Source organism: Odontesthes bonariensis, chromosome 9 (genome assembly GCF_027942865.1).
Source record: "Odontesthes bonariensis isolate fOdoBon6 chromosome 9, fOdoBon6.hap1, whole genome shotgun sequence".
Taxonomy (NCBI): domain Eukaryota; kingdom Metazoa; phylum Chordata; class Actinopteri; order Atheriniformes; family Atherinopsidae; genus Odontesthes; species Odontesthes bonariensis.
Genome location: NC_134514.1, coordinates 25217145 through 25235224, shown reverse-complemented (window position 1 = coordinate 25235224; position 18080 = coordinate 25217145). Strand labels below are relative to the sequence as shown.

The 18080-nt window shown below is 42.4% G+C and overlaps 1 protein-coding gene across 11 annotated transcripts in view; it reads left to right on the top strand.

The window, feature by feature from the left end:
- The window catches only part of gramd1bb (GRAM domain containing 1Bb), a 143515-nt gene that overhangs the window by 102054 nt on the left and 23381 nt on the right, over positions 1–18080 (top strand). For 4 of the 11 annotated variants that reach the window (XM_075473820.1, XM_075473817.1, XM_075473815.1 and 1 more), the window contains 4 exons: positions 8020–8230; positions 10447–10467; positions 11930–11953; positions 17472–17492. In XM_075473820.1, coding sequence (XP_075329935.1) covers positions 8020–8230; positions 10447–10467; positions 11930–11953; positions 17472–17492 — 277 coding nt within the window. The remainder of the gene's footprint in view (positions 1–8019; positions 8231–10446; positions 10468–11929; positions 11954–17471; positions 17493–18080) is intronic. The other 7 variants (XM_075473821.1, XM_075473826.1, XM_075473825.1 and 4 more) reach the window with 3 other exon arrangements.

Here is an 18080-nt window from a genome sequence, read left to right as displayed (position 1 = left end):
TTCTTCCTCTTTTTTCCTCTCATCCTCCTGGCATGCTCCGGAACTTGTCCACCCTCCTCCCCTTCCTCCCTCATCCCTGTCTCCTGTCTCCTGTCCTCATCCACCTCCTCTTCTTCCTCCTGTGCCTCATCCAAGGCTCCCGCTGTGTGAATGAAGCCATTTGAAAGGAGCCGATTGCTGCGGAGCGGCTCTCTACATGGCTACAAGCAGGTTAGTGCTGGGAACAACTGCCTGCTCACCTGCCTCAGCTACATGGAGCCTGTCTGCTTGTTGATTAGTTTCACTGTCTGGCAAGATCAACATGTACTATTTAGAAAGAGAGTGTGAGAAAGGGGGGCAGCTGCTCCTCAGACCACCAGTGCCTCTTATTTGGCAGGTGGTGTTAAGGGCGATGTAAGCTGGTTATTAGGAGATCAGAGCTGGCCGGGCAAGATCAGTGGCCCTAAGCCTGCTGGAGAAAATCTCCCTGCCTGCCTCTTCCACTTCTCTCTCCATTTATCTGTCCCGCTGCCTTTCTTCTTTTACACTGCGCGAGAAAGGACGGTGTGCAGTCCGTGGGATGATCCGCAGGGTGAACAGCTCATTACTCGGAGCTGCCTACGAGGACATGGTGGTGTTTGAGTGCGTGACGGTGGCCAACGAGGGCTATCGCTGCCGTGAGGGCTGCTACGGCGAGATGTTGAGAGACTGTGTTTTTCAGCAGGGGTATGGCGGATTCTGATGCATGTCTGAGGGGGGTGTGTGTGTGAGAGTTAGTGCCGATGTGCATGTGCAGAGAGAATGGGTGGGTGGGGTTGGATGGGATGGATTTTGTTACATAACCAGTTTAAATCTAGAGGTGGGTTGATTTTGTTACGTTTTGTTGATAATATGGATGTTGCTGCTCAGTTCAGATAAACAGAGTAAGCTGCGCTGCCTCTGCCGTATGTGGGCGTACGTCTTCTGTCCACACGCAGGGCCATGTTTATGTCTGCCTCTGTGTTGGATGCGCATTCCTGTCTGTGCATGCGCAGTGGCTGCTGGTGAGCGTGGTAGACCTCATGGTCTTTTTCAAACCAAGCTGAGCTGAAGGGTCACTGCCAGATGGGTATTTTCCAGGATCAGCAAAACTGTGAAAACAAGTGGGGCCCTCAGAAAGGCCCGGAACTCTGTTCTATTGTGAAGCCGAACGTTTGGACAGCTTGAGCCAGTTGGATTTAGAGCTTTAGAGCTTATTTAAAGCAAAGTAAAGACTGTAACAAAGTGCTGCAAAGAGAATGCTTGTTTCTCTTTCAACTTCTTTTTTTTTTTTATTCACTATGTAAGTAAGAAGTTGACCTATTTAGAATGGCTCAGATGTGTCAGGGTCCTCTCTGATAAACACCGTGCAGATCTCTGTAATGCAGATGAGTTCTGTACTGAAGCCTCTGGGACCAAATCCCTCTTTCACAGCAACCAAATGAGCATACAGTACTGTACAGAATTTGACAATCTTGCAATTCAAAGGCATAATTTATTCTTCAGGGGGTTTCCCCCCCTTACCTTCACTGTGTTATTCCCACACACATAACTTCCTGAAACACCTCCTTTGCAGTTGAGCTTTTTCCTCCCTGACTCGTCAACATCACCATGAAACGCATGTGCACTGTGCCTGCTCACTGACGAGTTTGGTGGCACGCTTCAAAACAAAAAAAAATGACCTGCTACTTTGCTCTCTGCCATTTTGGCTAATTGAAGAGGACTGGGCTTTTCACAAGGGCCTCCTCCATCGCTGCAATGTGTAGTGTACGATTAACCTTAAAGCACGTAAACATGATATAGTCGACCCCAAAAATCAAATCATGAGCGTGTAAGCGAGCATGATATTTTGTCTGTATTGATCAGTTTGGATTAGCGTCAGCCATTCTTGATAATGTAGATTTAGTTAAGAACAAGCGGTAGTTTATTCACTAAACATCGCAGTTATTTTTAATGGTGTGTTCTTAGAATGTAACAGTGATCAGTTCTTATTCTTTCATACAGGGTTTTCTTTAACCGTCTATTTCTATGTTTTCATTGAACACGGAGATTCAAAAATGTTGCTTTAACTGCTTTGGACTCTTCCGTCCCCGAGGCCTCTGCACTGGGTCGGGCTGTTTTTAACATGAACAGGCTGCAGACACCGCTTTTCATTCTTAGCATTTGCTGTGATTTCTTTCTAACACAACAAACTGGATAAAGCCGTGGGGGAGAGTTTTTAGAACTGCGGACTGATCCAGGGACAGAGGGACACTGGCCACTACTGAAATCTGATGGGCCCTTGAAGTGACCTGTCCTGTGGTTTGGCTCTTTACAGCTGGATAAAAGTTACAAACTCTGGCACTTACTTTTCTGAAACGAAATTTAAAAAATGACTTCCATTGTGATGCTATGTTTATTCACACAATGAAGGGGAAAAAATCCAACTTGGATGTCGATAAAATGGTATTTATAAGTAAGAACTTGGCATTTCCAATAAGACATAAATGCAGCAATTTCAAATAGACTGAAAGCAGAATGGTGGTGCATTCCAATTTAAACCTTGATGTAAGAATTTCCAACTCCCATGTTGGAAGAATCAGCTGGAACGTCCCCAAAGGAACCTCATCAGCCCAGACCTCAGAATCCAACATGGCTGCATAAAGAAAGCTTCAAGAATGAATAGTTTAAAAACACTTCTTTCGGTTTGTGTCTCATTAAATGAGTCGCACGGTCCAGCCTCTATAAGTGAAATGTTACTACAGTGTTTGTATGTGCAAATAGCATAATGTGTTGTTAACAGCTGGAACTGCTAATAATAGCTAGCCTGGTCAGTGTCCTCAACATTGAGTAAATCTTACTTGCACCCGAAGCAAGGCTAACTCAGGTGGGACGTCATTCCCAGGAGGGCCCAAGAGTATGTCCAACGTCCAGGTGTGACGTCATTCCCAGCTCCGAGTTGGGACTTCCAAGGAATATGGCAGACAGAATGAGATTGCAGGACGATCCCAGCGAGCGCGCTCAACCTTTGGCAGCTTACTGAAGTTTCAAAGTGTGCGAGGACGTTGGATATACTCTTGGCCCCTTTTTTTTTCTAATGCGCCCCCCCACATGACTTGGAAAAATTCTTGATCTGCAACTTTTCAGAACAATTTCAACAAAGTCAGTGTCACTGACTCCTGGTTATGCACCGCTTATTTGCTTTTTTAAGCGAAAATATTCAAATTGGTCTCGCCTGGCTGTTCTCTATTTCTGAAGTCTCCCAAGTGTCTACGATCCACAGATCCCGGAATAGTTCGGTGGGGTCTCGCAGTTGTTTAGAAGTTTTGTTTTTTTTAAACGGTTTTCCACGTGGAAATTGTTAAGAATGGCCCAGCGCTAAATAAATGAACTATTTATCCACTTATTAATTATGCTGTCCCCGTAGAACAGTACGGAAGAAATTAGGAAATATTTCACTCAACCAAACAACGAATCCCCAGCCACTAAGTATTATGAGCAAAATGTTCATAATCAACTATGAAATGATACTCGCATGGATTAAAACGTTAACATGTCGGCATATCAATAACACGTCATAAGTGAGCCCAGATGGGTTGTGAGGCATTGTCTGTCATGTTGTCTCCCTGCTTCCTGCCCAGACAACGTCTCTGACAGCAGAGCTGCTCGAGTATATTTAGCCACACACATTGAATATTTAAACCTCTCTCTCTCTCTCTCTCTCTCTCTCTCTCTCTCTCTCTCTCTCTCTCTCTCTCTCTCTCTCTCTCTCTCTCTCTCTCTGTTCACTGTTGCTATAGCGATATCCACTCAAAGCAAAGCTTTATTTGAGCTTTGTGGTTGTGTGCGCGGTGCCCCAAGTGACATGATTTTATTTTATTTTTTTATCGTTCAAACTGTTTACCAGGTCTCTCAGGCATCTTATTCATTTCAAGCCCAGAACTCAAAAGCGCGTGCAAGTGGTGTTGAATCAGATTTTCTCAAGTGTGGCTCAAGTGCAGCTTCATTTCCACGTTTGATCCCAGTTAGCCTCCTTTCAACGATGTTCAGCATAGAGCGCATATAGGCCTGGTTTTATCGTTTGTTGTTACTGTACTGATGGCAACAGTTTTGTCTAAGCCTGAACACATTGCTGTTCGTTCGTTACGTTTCCCAAACATTACAGTCCAGACATAATGCTCCGACAGGTCCACTCTCTGTGTGTGAGTGTTGTGTTTCATGAAGCGTTTGGGTCCTATGCTTTTGTCTGCTCCTCTGCAGGGAACCGCCAGCAGCATGTTCACTCCATCCACACTTACCGTGCTGGTTCAAAGAGCAAACTGTTGTGTGAATGACTGATTGGGTTTTGTCCTTCATCTGCTGACGACAGATTCGTGTTTCCATTGTTTACTGCTGTGCATCTGGAAAGGAGAGGGTGATCTGTTGATTCCTGTTTTGCTTTGAAAAAAAAAAGAAAGGTGGAGGGGTTCCTGTCTCTCTGCATCAAGGGAGTTTAAAAGATGAGGTACGTTGATGTAACCTTTATACTTTCAGTTTGTAACCCAACCACAGTTCCTCGCCATGAAAGTGTTACATCAACACTAGGTAATCTTTAAAAAAAAAGTACTTACCACAGTTCTTTTTATATTTGGTTCCAATTCCTTTTGTCAGATCCGCCGAGCCACCTACCAGACTTGTGAAGATATTCAAAGATTAGATCTTTTTTTGTTGTTTCTTTTCATTACTTCCTTGAGATCTGAGGAAAATGTTTGTGTCTGTGGTATTTGCAAAGAAAGGCCATGCAGTGAGGACAGCTGCATGCAGTTGAGAGTTAGGAGCACAGACAAGTGTCTGTCCTGTTGGCTAGTATGTTGAGTTTTTGAGTTTTGGAAGACCCTTAGTGTTTTCTTTGAAATCCAGCAGTGTAAAGTTAGCCTGCAAACTCTAATTCTCCAATTGAATATTTTGGTGCTCATTTCTTAAATCTCATATTTAATCCGGGTTACTATATTGTTACTATACTGTTAATCAGTGATTGACCAATTAATCCGACTTATTATTTGAGATAATTGGAGGATTCACTTAAAGGAAGCAAAAAATAATGGCAGAGCACACATTTACAACAGAGGCTGCTGGGTAAGTGCGGACATTAAGTTTAGCTACAAAAAAAAAGGGCAACGCAAATAGAATGCAGAATGGATCCAAGTAAACTGACGCCATCCATTTGTGATAGTTTGAAATGAAAGTGTTGCAGTTTATCTGATACAAAATTAATAAAACGACACATCTGTGCATCACTTTCGCATCACATATCGACCAGCAGCCATCCTGCTTTCTGAATAATCGTTGTCAGCAATTTAAAAAATTCATGTTGGTTGACTTACTATTCAACTCACATTTTTCATGGTTTGAGATGATTGCTTCTCTTAAAGTGATAGTTCGGAGTAGATTCACCCTAGGGTCATTTGAACCGTGCCAGCCAAGTAGCCCACCCGAAGTTTTTTCGATCTTGGCTGAACATCAGCTGAGTTACTGAGTTATCCCGAATAGCTTAGTACAAGCGCTAATGGAACCTAGCAGTATCTCCAAAATTACCACACTAAAATCATATGCCATGACACCAAACTTCTACAGTAGTACAAATACGGTCTGTACTCACAAAACGATGCATTTGGAAGTTTGTACATAGTCCAGGAGTTTATTATTATCAACACAAGCCTAATAGCTTCTCTGTTGCTAAAGCTGTGTCGACGTCACTTCCTTGATCTGGGAGCTTCAATGTAAGATGAGGGTTGATCTACTACTGTAGACAACAAAGCAAGGCTGCTCAATTTCTCCATTGATAAAAAAATTCACAACTCTACAACATAAAAATTCATAAAAAATCATGTGATTTTAGTGTGGTAATTTTGGAGATACTGCCAGGTTCCATTAGCGCTTGTACTAAGCTATTCGGGATAACTCAGTAACTCAGCTGATGTTCAGCCAAGATCGAAAAAACTTCGGCTGGGCTACTTGGCTGGATGTCACGGTTCAAATGACCCTAGGGTGAATCTACTCCGAACTATCACTTTAAGAAGCATTAATCTGCTGTCGCACCCTTTACCTGTTCATGTTGACGATGCCAGCTGTCAAGAACGCATAGAAAGATACTTACTGACACCATACTGAGACTGACAAGTTTTATGCAGTCAACTTGAGTCGACCTTCTATTTAATTAAAACCACATTTTAAATTTTCAATCCCAACATGTCCCTGCACTGAAGTCCTTACTGGGAACTGTCTCTGGTGACTGAGAAGAGTCTAGAAAGACGGGCACGCTTTAGAAAGCCAGTTCTATCAACCATGTAGCTGTAGAGGGGTCATATTCCACCCAAAAATCATTTTAATCTGTCCTCGCCAGAGTGTTTTAATGATCAGTGAAGAAATGCCTCCAACTTTATGCTCCAGCTTTAGCTTTATGCAAGCACCGTGCACATTTTGGGGTCATCGTGGGGTTTCTTTTTATTTTTTTTCTGTGGTAGCCGTTAACTGAGCCTAAAATGAAAACAATCCGACTCAAAAACAAAGCACAAGAGAATACATTCAATGATTAATGTGGATGTTGTTTGGGAGGTCATTTACCAACAAAACAGATTGTGAGATAAGATGGGCCGGTGTCCTGGGTGCTTATCACCTGCGCTAAACTGAAACCATCCTTTCATGCACTGTGTCTACTCAATAAACCCGACATTAATGTCAGACACACTAAAGGTGACCTGGAATGTGGTAATCAAAATGAATGCAGACGTTACAAATCCTAACATCTGCAACTCAACTGCTTTGTCCAGTGAGCTTTCCTCACATGTATTCTAATTTAGTTGGGACAATGTCAATGTGCAGTTAAAATGATTTTCCTCTGAAAGCAGAGTGTTTATCAGAAATTGATGTCAGCGGTGCCATATGCTACCAGAGGTGCATTTCATTTTTCAAATAGATATAAGGACTTTGTGATGTCACTGCCCTTTTAAAATCCATCAGCTATCAGCACAGCAGGCCCTGACGGTCGGACAGAAGCTGTCGACGTCGCTCTTTATGATTCCGAGCTCAGAGCTACAGTGAAGACCTGAATGTAACAGTAGATCAGTAATTCATGACCACAAACGGCAGCGATTGGCTGACTGTGACGTAACGGCTTGCATAATGCCACTTTCAAGTAACCAGGCCTGGCAGGGCTGCTGTCAAACAGATCACTTACAGAGCCTTTTGTTAGCTTGCGTCATTGGAGGGGGGGAAGCTCCTTGTTGTTTCATCGATGTGTGCGTGCAGGTCTATGTGTGTGTTTGTGGAGAGGAGAGTGTCTACTTCTGGATTACAGAGGCTACCTAAAAAAAGAACTCAGTGTATGGTAGGAGTACCTGCCTCAAGATAACTGTGCTTCCAGTTGGATGGAGTCAACAGTAAAACTGAAAATGAGCTAGAAATACACACCTGCTAATTTACTTGGTACTTGTAAAACGCTTGTAGAACGAGTGAGGAAATAAAACGATTTTATTTATGTGTGTCGGTATATCACTGCCGTCGTTTTCCTCATGGCTGCCGTTGTTGTTGTTGTTGACTTACCGTATTAATGGAGGCGTTATTAGCCAGGTTAGCACATGGTGCTTGAAGCCGATTAATCCTCAACTGATGTAAGCCAGATGAAACATTGTGTGTGTTGTGCTGCTGTACACACTGACCTGTGCATGAACGGCCCTATGTTGTTTCCCAGCTGATATTTTGTGTCTTCATTTGATCTATTGAGTTCCAGTTGGATTTAATGTTTGGTTGAATATCAGTTCAGTTAGTGGTTTTTAAGTTACCATACCAATATTATTTGGATGTGATAGAAAAAACGGAAAAGTATCGATCAAGATGTATTTATAATTTCATGAATGTATATTACGTTAATTGGAGCCATTTGAGACGAGCTTGACTTTTCAGATAAAATTCTAATTCTAACATTTATTGTCAGGACAGGAAGCTTTGGAAATGACTGTTCAAATGTTTTTTCTCATCCGTTCCTTTCGTTTTAATCTTTTTTAGCACTGCCAGTAACTCAAACAAGAGCACGCCTGCCTGCTCACCAGTCCTGCGCAAACGCTCGCGCTCTCCCACACCACAGAGCCAGGAGGGTGAGAACATGGTGGAGAAGGGTTCAGACCACTCCTCTGACAAGTCCCCCTCCACGCCTGAGCAGGTCGTCCAGAGAACATACTCGGTGCAGTCGGCGCGAAGCGGCGGAAAGAACTCCAAGGTGAGTGACGAAGAAATATTTGACAAAAATGAAGGAGAGCCTAACAGTTGTGCAGGTGGCGCACTTTTAGCCAAGTTTTACAATGATCTCAGCAGCTCTTTGCATTTTGAACAATAACCCCCCTCCCCATCCTAAGCTCTGATCTCTGTCAATAATTCTGAAGTGTGCCCTTTTCACCGAGTCAGCGCTTTGAGGAGAGATTCCCTGTAATACACAAATGCACAGCACTTTCTACTGTATAAAGCTGATCATAAGCTTATCCAGTGTGGGACAAAAGGTGTCGGATTCAGACATATGAAAAAGGTTAGACCGGTCTGGATAAGGCCTCTTGACTTGTTAAGTCTGGATTTAAAAGCCGAAATTAGATATGCAAAACTTCCCCATACTGTCGTGCAGGAGAAATCGTTTGAAGGTAGCTCGATTTGGATCAAACTGAACCGTGGCTCCGCTTGTGTCTGCTGGGAAAACATTTGTTTTAAAGGTTAAGACTTAAAGACCACTTAAAGGGAAGTTAGGGCAGAAAAATTGGTTGAAACAAAATCCAATCAGAGCACATTTGGAGAGGAGGAGACCGGGCTTAAAACTTAGATAAGCGCGTTAAACTCTTAAAATTCCTGACACTTTCTAGATATTTTCAGAGAGGACAGTAGAGCGATGCCACCTGAAGTAAGGTAAACTATAGCAGAGTTCCAGTACAAATATTACACAACCCCATTTAGAGACTGAGGTGCACTAACCAATGCAAAGGACATAATTCCTCCATTTCGTGTCAACAAAATTCATCTTGTAATCCTTTCTCTCTATTGATTCCAGTGCTGATTACCCATGCAACCAAATTTTACAAAACAGTTTACAAAGTAACACAGCAAAGTGACATCAAATTCAGTTTTGTGCAACTCGTGTAGATCGTGGCAACAAAAAGAGTGCCGTGTAACGTTCCTTCGTGCCCGTGCGGAATTACCCTTTGAAATCAAAACTCACCACATGAAATGCATGCAGTGTAACAAAGACATGAACTTGGGTTCAGACTTTGTGGTGCAAAAAAAAAGCTGAGTTGTGTCTTTGAAACGATGAGCTATCTGTGGCTAAAAGCGTGCTAATTGCATAACATTGCTCGATTAGTTGCATTCATTGCGTTCGCTTTTATTCAAATTAAGATGGAATGAGGGTTCTTTCTGTTGAACAATAATCCCATATTCAGTGTGAAAACAAATTATTAAGACAATCGTGAATTGAGCTGACATTGACGTGCTTTTTTAACTTTTAACTTTGTGATTGAACCACTATTCCCATCATACAGCATTCTTACGTTTTCTAACATCAGAGGATGCCTTGACTCTCTGACAGTCATGGTGATTTGTAAACTCTTCTGTGCAGCCGTTTTTTTAACTTTTTAACTGCGTAAATACAAAAGATTTATTTCCAGCGCAGTGATGCGTGTGCTTTGATTGGTTATTGATTTGGTGTGTAAGTTACGAGCTATGACTATAACTCTTTTCCCTTTAGGAGAGACTGCACTCTCCTCTCAATTCCAGCTTTTTAATTTCACATATCATTTACTCCACATTTCCTTTGTTCGAAAGTACAGTTGCGTATTAATCGCTGCACTTGATCACGTCATTAAACCTGTAATAAATAGAGGTGGATTACCCTCACTTTAAATGATCCATGAGCTCAAATCAGCCCCAGAAAATGAGGAATTTTGACAGATGTTAGTGTGGATTCACGTCAAAGAATTTAAAAATGTAAGATTGAGTTGCTCTCTCTTTAGCTTTAGCTTTCTTTGTTGTAGATCTTTATGTTTAACCTGTACATTCCCCTTAACTGCATCCACCGGTGAACTCACTGATGAATGGAAGTTTTTTTACATTAGGATTATTTCACAAAAGGAGCGTGTAGCTTTCATGTTACTCCCCAAAATGTTAGACATATGTCATCCTCCTTTATCTACCCTCCCATCCTGTCCTCATCTGCCTCTACTGTTCTAAATCATTGGTGTCCTCTTTAAATGACTTTTGTCTCCTGAGTACAGTGTGCACGTCTTCTCTCTTTGCTGCTCTGCTGCTGCTACATGCCACATGATGATGTGTTCCATCTGATAATGACTGTTCAGCTCTTCTATTGGCTCTCTCAGCTGTTCCTTCTTGCAGTTCTTTTCATTTTCTTATCATTTTTCTATCTGATTTTTCTTTGTTCTTCTCCTGTTTGCATGCTAGTCTCACAAGCGACTTTCCAAAGTAAGCATTACTCTTTTTTTTTATGTTCTTCAAATGTGTCTGTGCCCACCTGCCCTCTGCAACACTTCTTGTCTTGTGAGCTGCTCTGTGAAAATGTCCAAGCCTTGTTTGAAATGCTTCACCCCGAACCCAACCTTTCCCACCGTTCACCCAGCAGCCGGTGCGAGCCCCATCCCCATCCACAAACAAAGCAGATGGACATTTCCTTTTCCTCTTTTTCCTGCTGTTCTTTCCTTTCCATGCTTTTCCTTTTCTATACTACGTTTGATTTGGCCAAATTCCCAATATATTATTATTATTATTATTCCCAGTATAAATCCCAGTAAACAAACAGGAATGTCAGACCAGGATGGGCTCCCTTTTGGCTAAATAGAAGATAAATAAAGCAGGATGAAAACCCTAAATGCACACATATTTATGAAGAGGTTGTGCAGAAGTTCCAGATTTATCCAAATATTTAAAAAAAAAAGCTAATTATTGTTTGCCATGTAAAAACTGTAAATATATGTCTCAGTTCCTTTGCATCTTCCTTTTGTTATTCTCTGCCTACACCTGTGCCCTGTACCTCTCTTTACTTAACTGATTGTTACTCTGTGGTGATGTTATGCTGTGTATAGTAATATCCCTGCATCTGAAGGATTAACTCTTAAAAACTCCAGGACTACATAATTATTTAAGCAGCCTTTTTGAGAGAATCCCTCTCTCATGCCGCAGACGGGTGTCATGTTCTAGTACATCGGCTATGATGCAGCTTTATCCATCTAATTTGCTTCTTGTCATTACCTCATCCTCCTTTTTTTTCATTAATCACTGAATGTAACAAGTATGTACAGAGTCAGGATAAAGGGTCTCCTGTTAAAAACAAAATGCTCATTCTGTCAAATCTTGTAGGCACTGTGGGCAAAGGGGGGATCTGTAATTGGGAGTTTGGTGTGAAGAGCACCCTCGTGGCTTTCAGTCTGTTTCGTGCACACACACAATCGGATACTAATTGATTTCATCACTCCACTTTTCCGTGTCACAGTTCAAGCTGCCCCAAACCCACTGGCAATGCCTCCACATAAGCCTCTATAGCCCGCGATGGTCACATGATCCCGTACAAGGCATGAGGTCATTCCTGCAACGTGAGCTTGATCGCCCTAACCCTAATGCAATCTGAATAAAAGAGAGCGCGCTGCAAAAACAGTGGCACTGTGCCTTTTTTTGCAAGAATGGATTCACGATGATAGCAACAATCAATCAGGCCTCTCGTCCCATGCACCAGGGTCAAATTTAGTTTTACTGTAACATTTTTAACTTCTGCTGACTGATACTTTTGCTTTGTAATGGTAGTTCATAGTTGTATCTGCACACAACCCTTTAGGACCTAAGCTATTTCTCTCTCTGTTTTTCCATTTCTGTTTGTGTCCATATTAATCGCTGCTTTGGTTAACTTTTTGTTTTCTCTTTAATTTTCTTTCAGTATGACAGGCTAAACCTGATTAAAGTAAGCATTCCTTCTTTTTTTCGTCTGACCTACTGACAGTCCCTGCTGGCCCTCTTCAATCCCCTCCCCCTCCCCCCTTCTTCCTCCATAGTGTAGCTGTGCTACTGTAGGATCCCCTTGTACAGTTTTAGGCCTTCTTGTACTTTTTCAGTACTTCCCAGTTCCTAAATTAATCTGAAAGAACAATGACTGAAATTATTTACATTTTTTTATGAAATTTTGTCTTTTTTGTGATATTGTTCGTTTTGACAAGTTTAAATGAAGAAACTGCATCAGCATCTGGGGCCAGAGACATAAAACCTTGTGTAGTTTCACGACTAAAACTGTCCACGCACAAAAATAGAATTGTGCATAAAATGCTGTCTTTTCGGATTATGTATAAAGTCGTGTGTGCGTATGGTTCCCTTTCAAAAATCTTAGTCATTGCGAAGTGAATCACATTTCCACTTACATATTTAGTCATGAATGTATGTTGACATTCTCCCACTGAATCATTTGTGATAGAAATAACGATTACACAACAACCAAATGCAATGTCAGCATTAAAAAAAAAAATGACCAGAAGCCATCAGCTAATAAGGACCCACAAAGCTAGAAAAAAAAAAGGAAATGTTCGTATTACCGTCTAGAAGCCAAAATGTGCATCAGCTCACAAGGACAGCATCAGAGCTAAATAATTAGGTCCGGCAAAACCTGCAAGAGATGAAGACGTACACCATATATTGGGCCATACATTCTGGCGTGGAGATGCTCTTAAGGGAGACACAGTGTTATCTTAGTTGTTATCTTGAACAGCTTTTTTGAAGCGTAAAGCGACGCATTGGGCCAGAGGAACGGAACAATCTCGTAATACTCGCTCTCTTCCTAAAGTCACTGAGGCAACAGTGTCAGAGCAGCCGTCCTTGTTCACATCCTTTATTAGTTCAAAGTATTTATAGCACCCACAATTAAGTAAGATTATATTATAAAATCTAATGATAAGACACTAAATCAGGAAAAGATGACGATCATACTATCCTAGTTAAATGGTTTCATTTCATGTTCATTTCCATTGCTTATTTTTTGCCATTTTTACTTCACCATATCACGCTTGAATTGCTCTTAAAAATGTGTGTACACATTGATGCAAACATGCTGAAGCAGCCCTAGATCTTGTGCATCTCCTCTGGAGGCAGTCTCTATTCTCATGGGGAAATCCCCTATGGAGACCTCATCTTCTGTGAGATCCGATCTCATGGAAGTTCGGCGCATCTTGTGCATGTGTTTTGCCCTCACCAACTTGAATCTCACATAAATTTCTGACAATCAGCAGAAGTATCTATGTCCCTGTCACTGAGTAACTGTCTGTCTACACTGTAAGAGCTAGATAAACATTGGTGTGCAGCGCCTGCCAGGCTCTATGCCTCTGATGCCTTTGACCTCGTGGAGGTTTCCTCTGCCTACCAGCAAGGTGACAGAACATAGCGATGTAGAACTGGCCCCAGTGCAATGCTCTGTGTCAAAGTGGACTGCCGCTCCTCAGTGGAGTGCTACATATAGCCTGTGAGCCACCAGCAGCCTGGTTTGCTGATTTTCCTGTGGGCAAAGTCTAACTCTCAGAAGGCAGAGCATGTTAAGAAGTGCCAGTTGAATTATGTGCACTCTGGCTGCCATCAACCAAAAACAGGCAGAGACACAACCACCACGTCATCTTCATCCCTAACCATACATTGGACAAGCAAGACCTGAGGGGACCTGTCTCACAGTAGTTAAAGCAATACTATGTAACTTCTCAAAAAGCCCATTATGGAGCTCCCCCTACAGGCTTGGAGGTAATGTACGGTTACGACACTGCCTCTCTCTTTCTCTTCCTTGCTTCATCAGTCAACGTCTTCTTCTGTTTCTTCGGTGCCTCTGCCATGATGATCGTACTGACAATGTTGTGCTAGCTTAGCCTTATACCTGGGAGCGTGAGAGGGGTCTATTTGTTTTTGCGGTAGGTGTGCCAGAAAGCAAGTCGAAGTACTTCCGCTCAGCTCCCGGGCCGGTCCAGCAAAGTTACATAGCGCAGTTATTCCAACTCAGACCCCCGAAGGGCATAGGAGACAGGCCAATCGTAATATTAAAACTCATTCTAGCTGCACAATTTTTTTCAAGCTGTTATTTTAAGGTAGAAATGTTACATAGTATTACTTTAAAGAAGGAATTCCTGCACTGTCATCCCCACATGACAGAAAACTCTGTGGTCTGGGGTGGTTGGAGCCTTCTTCCTGTTGAGAAGCAGACTGTGGTGAGCACAGCCCATCCGGTCATTTTTGTAATTGGTGATACTAAGACCTTCCTTTTGCAAATTTTCCAAGACTGCATCAGTGCAACGTGTTAAAAATGCAGGGTGCCAAGAAAGGTCTGCTCCTGTGGTGTAGATCAGGTTAAGTCACTTTCAGTCCCCTTACAACTGGAACTTGAAGGAACTGAGACCCATCATCACTTGATTAGTTCAAATTAACTCACTCCCCTCAAGAGCTTAGCCTGGTGTGACTGCCAACTCTGAATGGCTCAGTGTTTTACATGAGAATACCTGAGGCCAGAACTGAGGAAGCCTTTCAGATGAGAGGTGAAACGTCTGCAAGATACAAGAATAAGTCCAGTAGCTCTTATGATTACCTGAGTCCTGACTTCACTCACTCAAGCTGACATGCTTTTGAGGTTGGGTCTTTACTGACAGTCCACTGATGAGTGCATTGTCTAGGCTTAGGGCTCGTTTGGTGGCACATAGTCCGCATCTATTTCACCCTGCACAGAGTGAAGGATTTTAAGTATTCACACAACACAGACAGATATACATGCAGTCCTCCAAAAACTTAGAAACCACTTGTGTTTTTACCAACTTTACCAACAGTGTTGGTAAAATGCTGATTGCTTGAAACAATAACTGCGCTGGACAATTTTCATTATTTCAATACCTGGTTTTACTCTATCACAAAGGAAATCTGTGGCTACTATGGCTTTTCTGCAACAGTGGAAAGCTAAAGGACCAATAATAACACACCAACACAACCAACAGTACGACATCCATCCAAGCATTTTCTATACCCGCTTAATCCATTAAAGTGTTGCAGGGGGGCTGGAGCGTATCCCAGCTGCCATTGGGTGAGAGATGGGGTACACCCTAAACAGGTCGTCAATCCATCACAGGGCTGACACGGAGACAAACGAGACAAGCAACCATGCACACTCACCCCGAGGGTCAATTTAGAATCGCCAGTTACGGTGGGAGGAAGCCAGAGTAACCGAACAGAACCCACGAATGCACGGGGAGAACGTGCAAACTCCACACAGAAAGGCCCCCGCTAAGATTCCAGGAAGAAAACTCCTTCTTGACAGTATTAACAGTGCGAACCACACCACCACCGTGCAGCCCCCAGCAGTAAACCACACCTCAGATTGTCCTACATATTTCTGAGACTGCCCCCGCATGGCAGGATAAGGCAATAACATCTAGACATGTGTGCAACGCATCATTGCAGAACATATGCAGAAGTATGTTCAAGCAGTGCACACATTTACTGTTGCAGTAGCAATCTTCCACTTGCGTCTTTATCTCAAAGGGGTAGGTTTATCGAGTGTTTCGATTTTGCTCTGGAACTTCACACAAATAAGTGCATTTTTTAAAAGAATATGAGTAAGAATAGTGGAATTGTTCATGATCAACTGGGGAAACAAAAATCCATCCATCCATTTTCTGTACCCGCTCAATCCAACTCAGTATCGCGGTTGCCAAAACAAAAATGTAACGTAAAATTCGGTCTTCATTATGTCCAAAAATCATGTCCAAAAAATCATGCATGTTAGGTTGACCACCTGCTGGTGGTGGTCGGAGGGGCCGATGGCGCCGGTGCATGGCAGCCTCGCCTCCGTCAGTGTGCCCCAGGGCAGCTGTGGCTACAATCCAGTAGTCTGCCACCATCAGCATAGCACTTTGAGATTCCGTTTGAAATGAAAAGTGCTTTACAAATGTAATTGATTATTATTATTATTATTATTATTATTATAAAGCCATTTTAGTCAGCAAAAAATATCCCACACCTGCATGAGTGCTGACGTTGAAACAAAATCATTTGGTTAACTTCGATTATTTTGTTCATTTAGTCTCCACACGTGGACTCCCCCTGCTTTTAATTGCAGAGGAGTCCTGAGCAAAACTTGGAAATCATCTTGTTTTTCTGTGACTGTCTCTCTGTCTCTCTGTGTGTCTATTTTTCTGTTTCTCTGCTGTTCCCTTTTAAAACAGCCCCCGCGTGTGCAATCACAACATAAATAATCCATTTCCTTGTAGAAAACAGTGCTGGTATGAATCGGGACAATTTCACCAGCTGCAGTCACACAAACTCAAACACAAGAGCCCTAACATGCACACACATCCAGACAGTGGCCTCAAAGTAATTCCACTCTCGTGTCTCTGTCACCTTCAAATCAGATTAGCCTACATTAGCTCTGCTATCATCACTGCCAGGCCTTGGTCCTTTCAACTGCAGCTCTCTGCTCACTAACACCGGCTCGCTAACACCACATACAGCAGACAACTATCGAACCTTGTCTGACACAGAGAAAACTCGGACGTGTGTCTGGTTTTTGCAAGGAGAGATTTGCAATAAGCGGGGCTTCATTTAGCTTTTAGTAAATGTTTTGAGGTCATACGCAAAGCTGATTATCTCTGGGGTCAAAAGTCAGTCACGTGGACTGCACTGGTCCTGCTGCAAAGGGTTAAACTTTAGTTCATCGTAAAAAAGCAAACTAGGAGAAACTAAAATATTTCTGCTTCATACTTTTTCATTACTTGAACTTGAAATGATGTCATGATGCAATTTTTCCTCCCATAATTCCCCCGTTTCTCCGCCTGAACACCCTCTTCTTTGTTTCACCCCTTGAATGATCACCTGCATGCTTCCTCGCTGGGATTTTTTGCTCATAGAGTGGAAATTGTGTGTTATGTGGCTGGAAAACAGTGTAATAGTGTGTTCAGTGTCATAAGACCTGTCTGCTGCCCTCTGCTGTTGGAAAACTGTAACAAATTGGATGGGCGGCGGACGTAATGATAAATTATAGCACGTGAAAGTAAAGAGTTGCCCATTGAAAATGATTTCATGTGGTAGAGAACCTTGTGTTTCCATGTCGGTGAAACTTTTTCACATGACGGTTATACAATGTCATTTCAAACTCTCATACAAGAAAAGTAATTGAATCATTTTCAAAGATAAACACCAACCTACTGCTGTTCTTGTTGATAAAGCCATCATTTTGTATACAAGCCAACTATGAGTTGAAGTTGAAGGTCACTTTTCTCCTAATTACCCTAACGGATAAACTGGTAAGAGTTTCACCCTGAGTTTTTTTTTTCACATCACCATGATGATAGTGTTGGCTTTCACACCAGCTGTAACCTGTTATTAAAAAGGATGACTTTGTGTCACGTTCTCTATGTGTCTGTATTAGTCCACAGACCTGCTTGAACGCATCCTCTTTCTCTCTCTTTCCACAGAAAAGCCAAAGTTGGTACAACGTAAGTCACACCTTGATTTCTATCTACATTATAATTGCGAGTGTGTGGTGTGAGTGTATTGGACGTTCATCATTAAAACTGTGTGTGTGCTGGTGTGTGTTTATGCCATGCATGTGACTCCTGGGAGTGTCCTGCTGGGGAAATGAAAGGTTGTTGTCCGTGACCCTGTTTACTGGATCACCGAAACACTAGTGTGGGTTTCTAGTCCTGAAGGCAGGGATTAGTGGGCTTAAAAAGGCAGCAGGTGGGCCTCCTAATGCAGGTAAACAAGGAAATGGAAAGACTGCTTAAGTGTAGTACTTTAAACGCGGCAGGTTGTGTTTTGATGCTCTGCCAAAGATTTCTTCCTCATGACAGGATTGACTCAACAAAGTCTGAGTATTGCAGTTCTATTTTTCACCACAAGGTGACGTACAAGCACTGTGTTTAATGCCATCATGTCGTCACACACCTAAAGGCCTCTTGTCAATTACTTTCAACCAACTTATTATCTAAAAGGGTCCTTGTGATGTAGGTTAAGCCCACAGGCAGTGCAGGGGTGAGTGCTGATCTTGGCACCAGTCAGTGTCAGACCATAGTTTCTCCAGA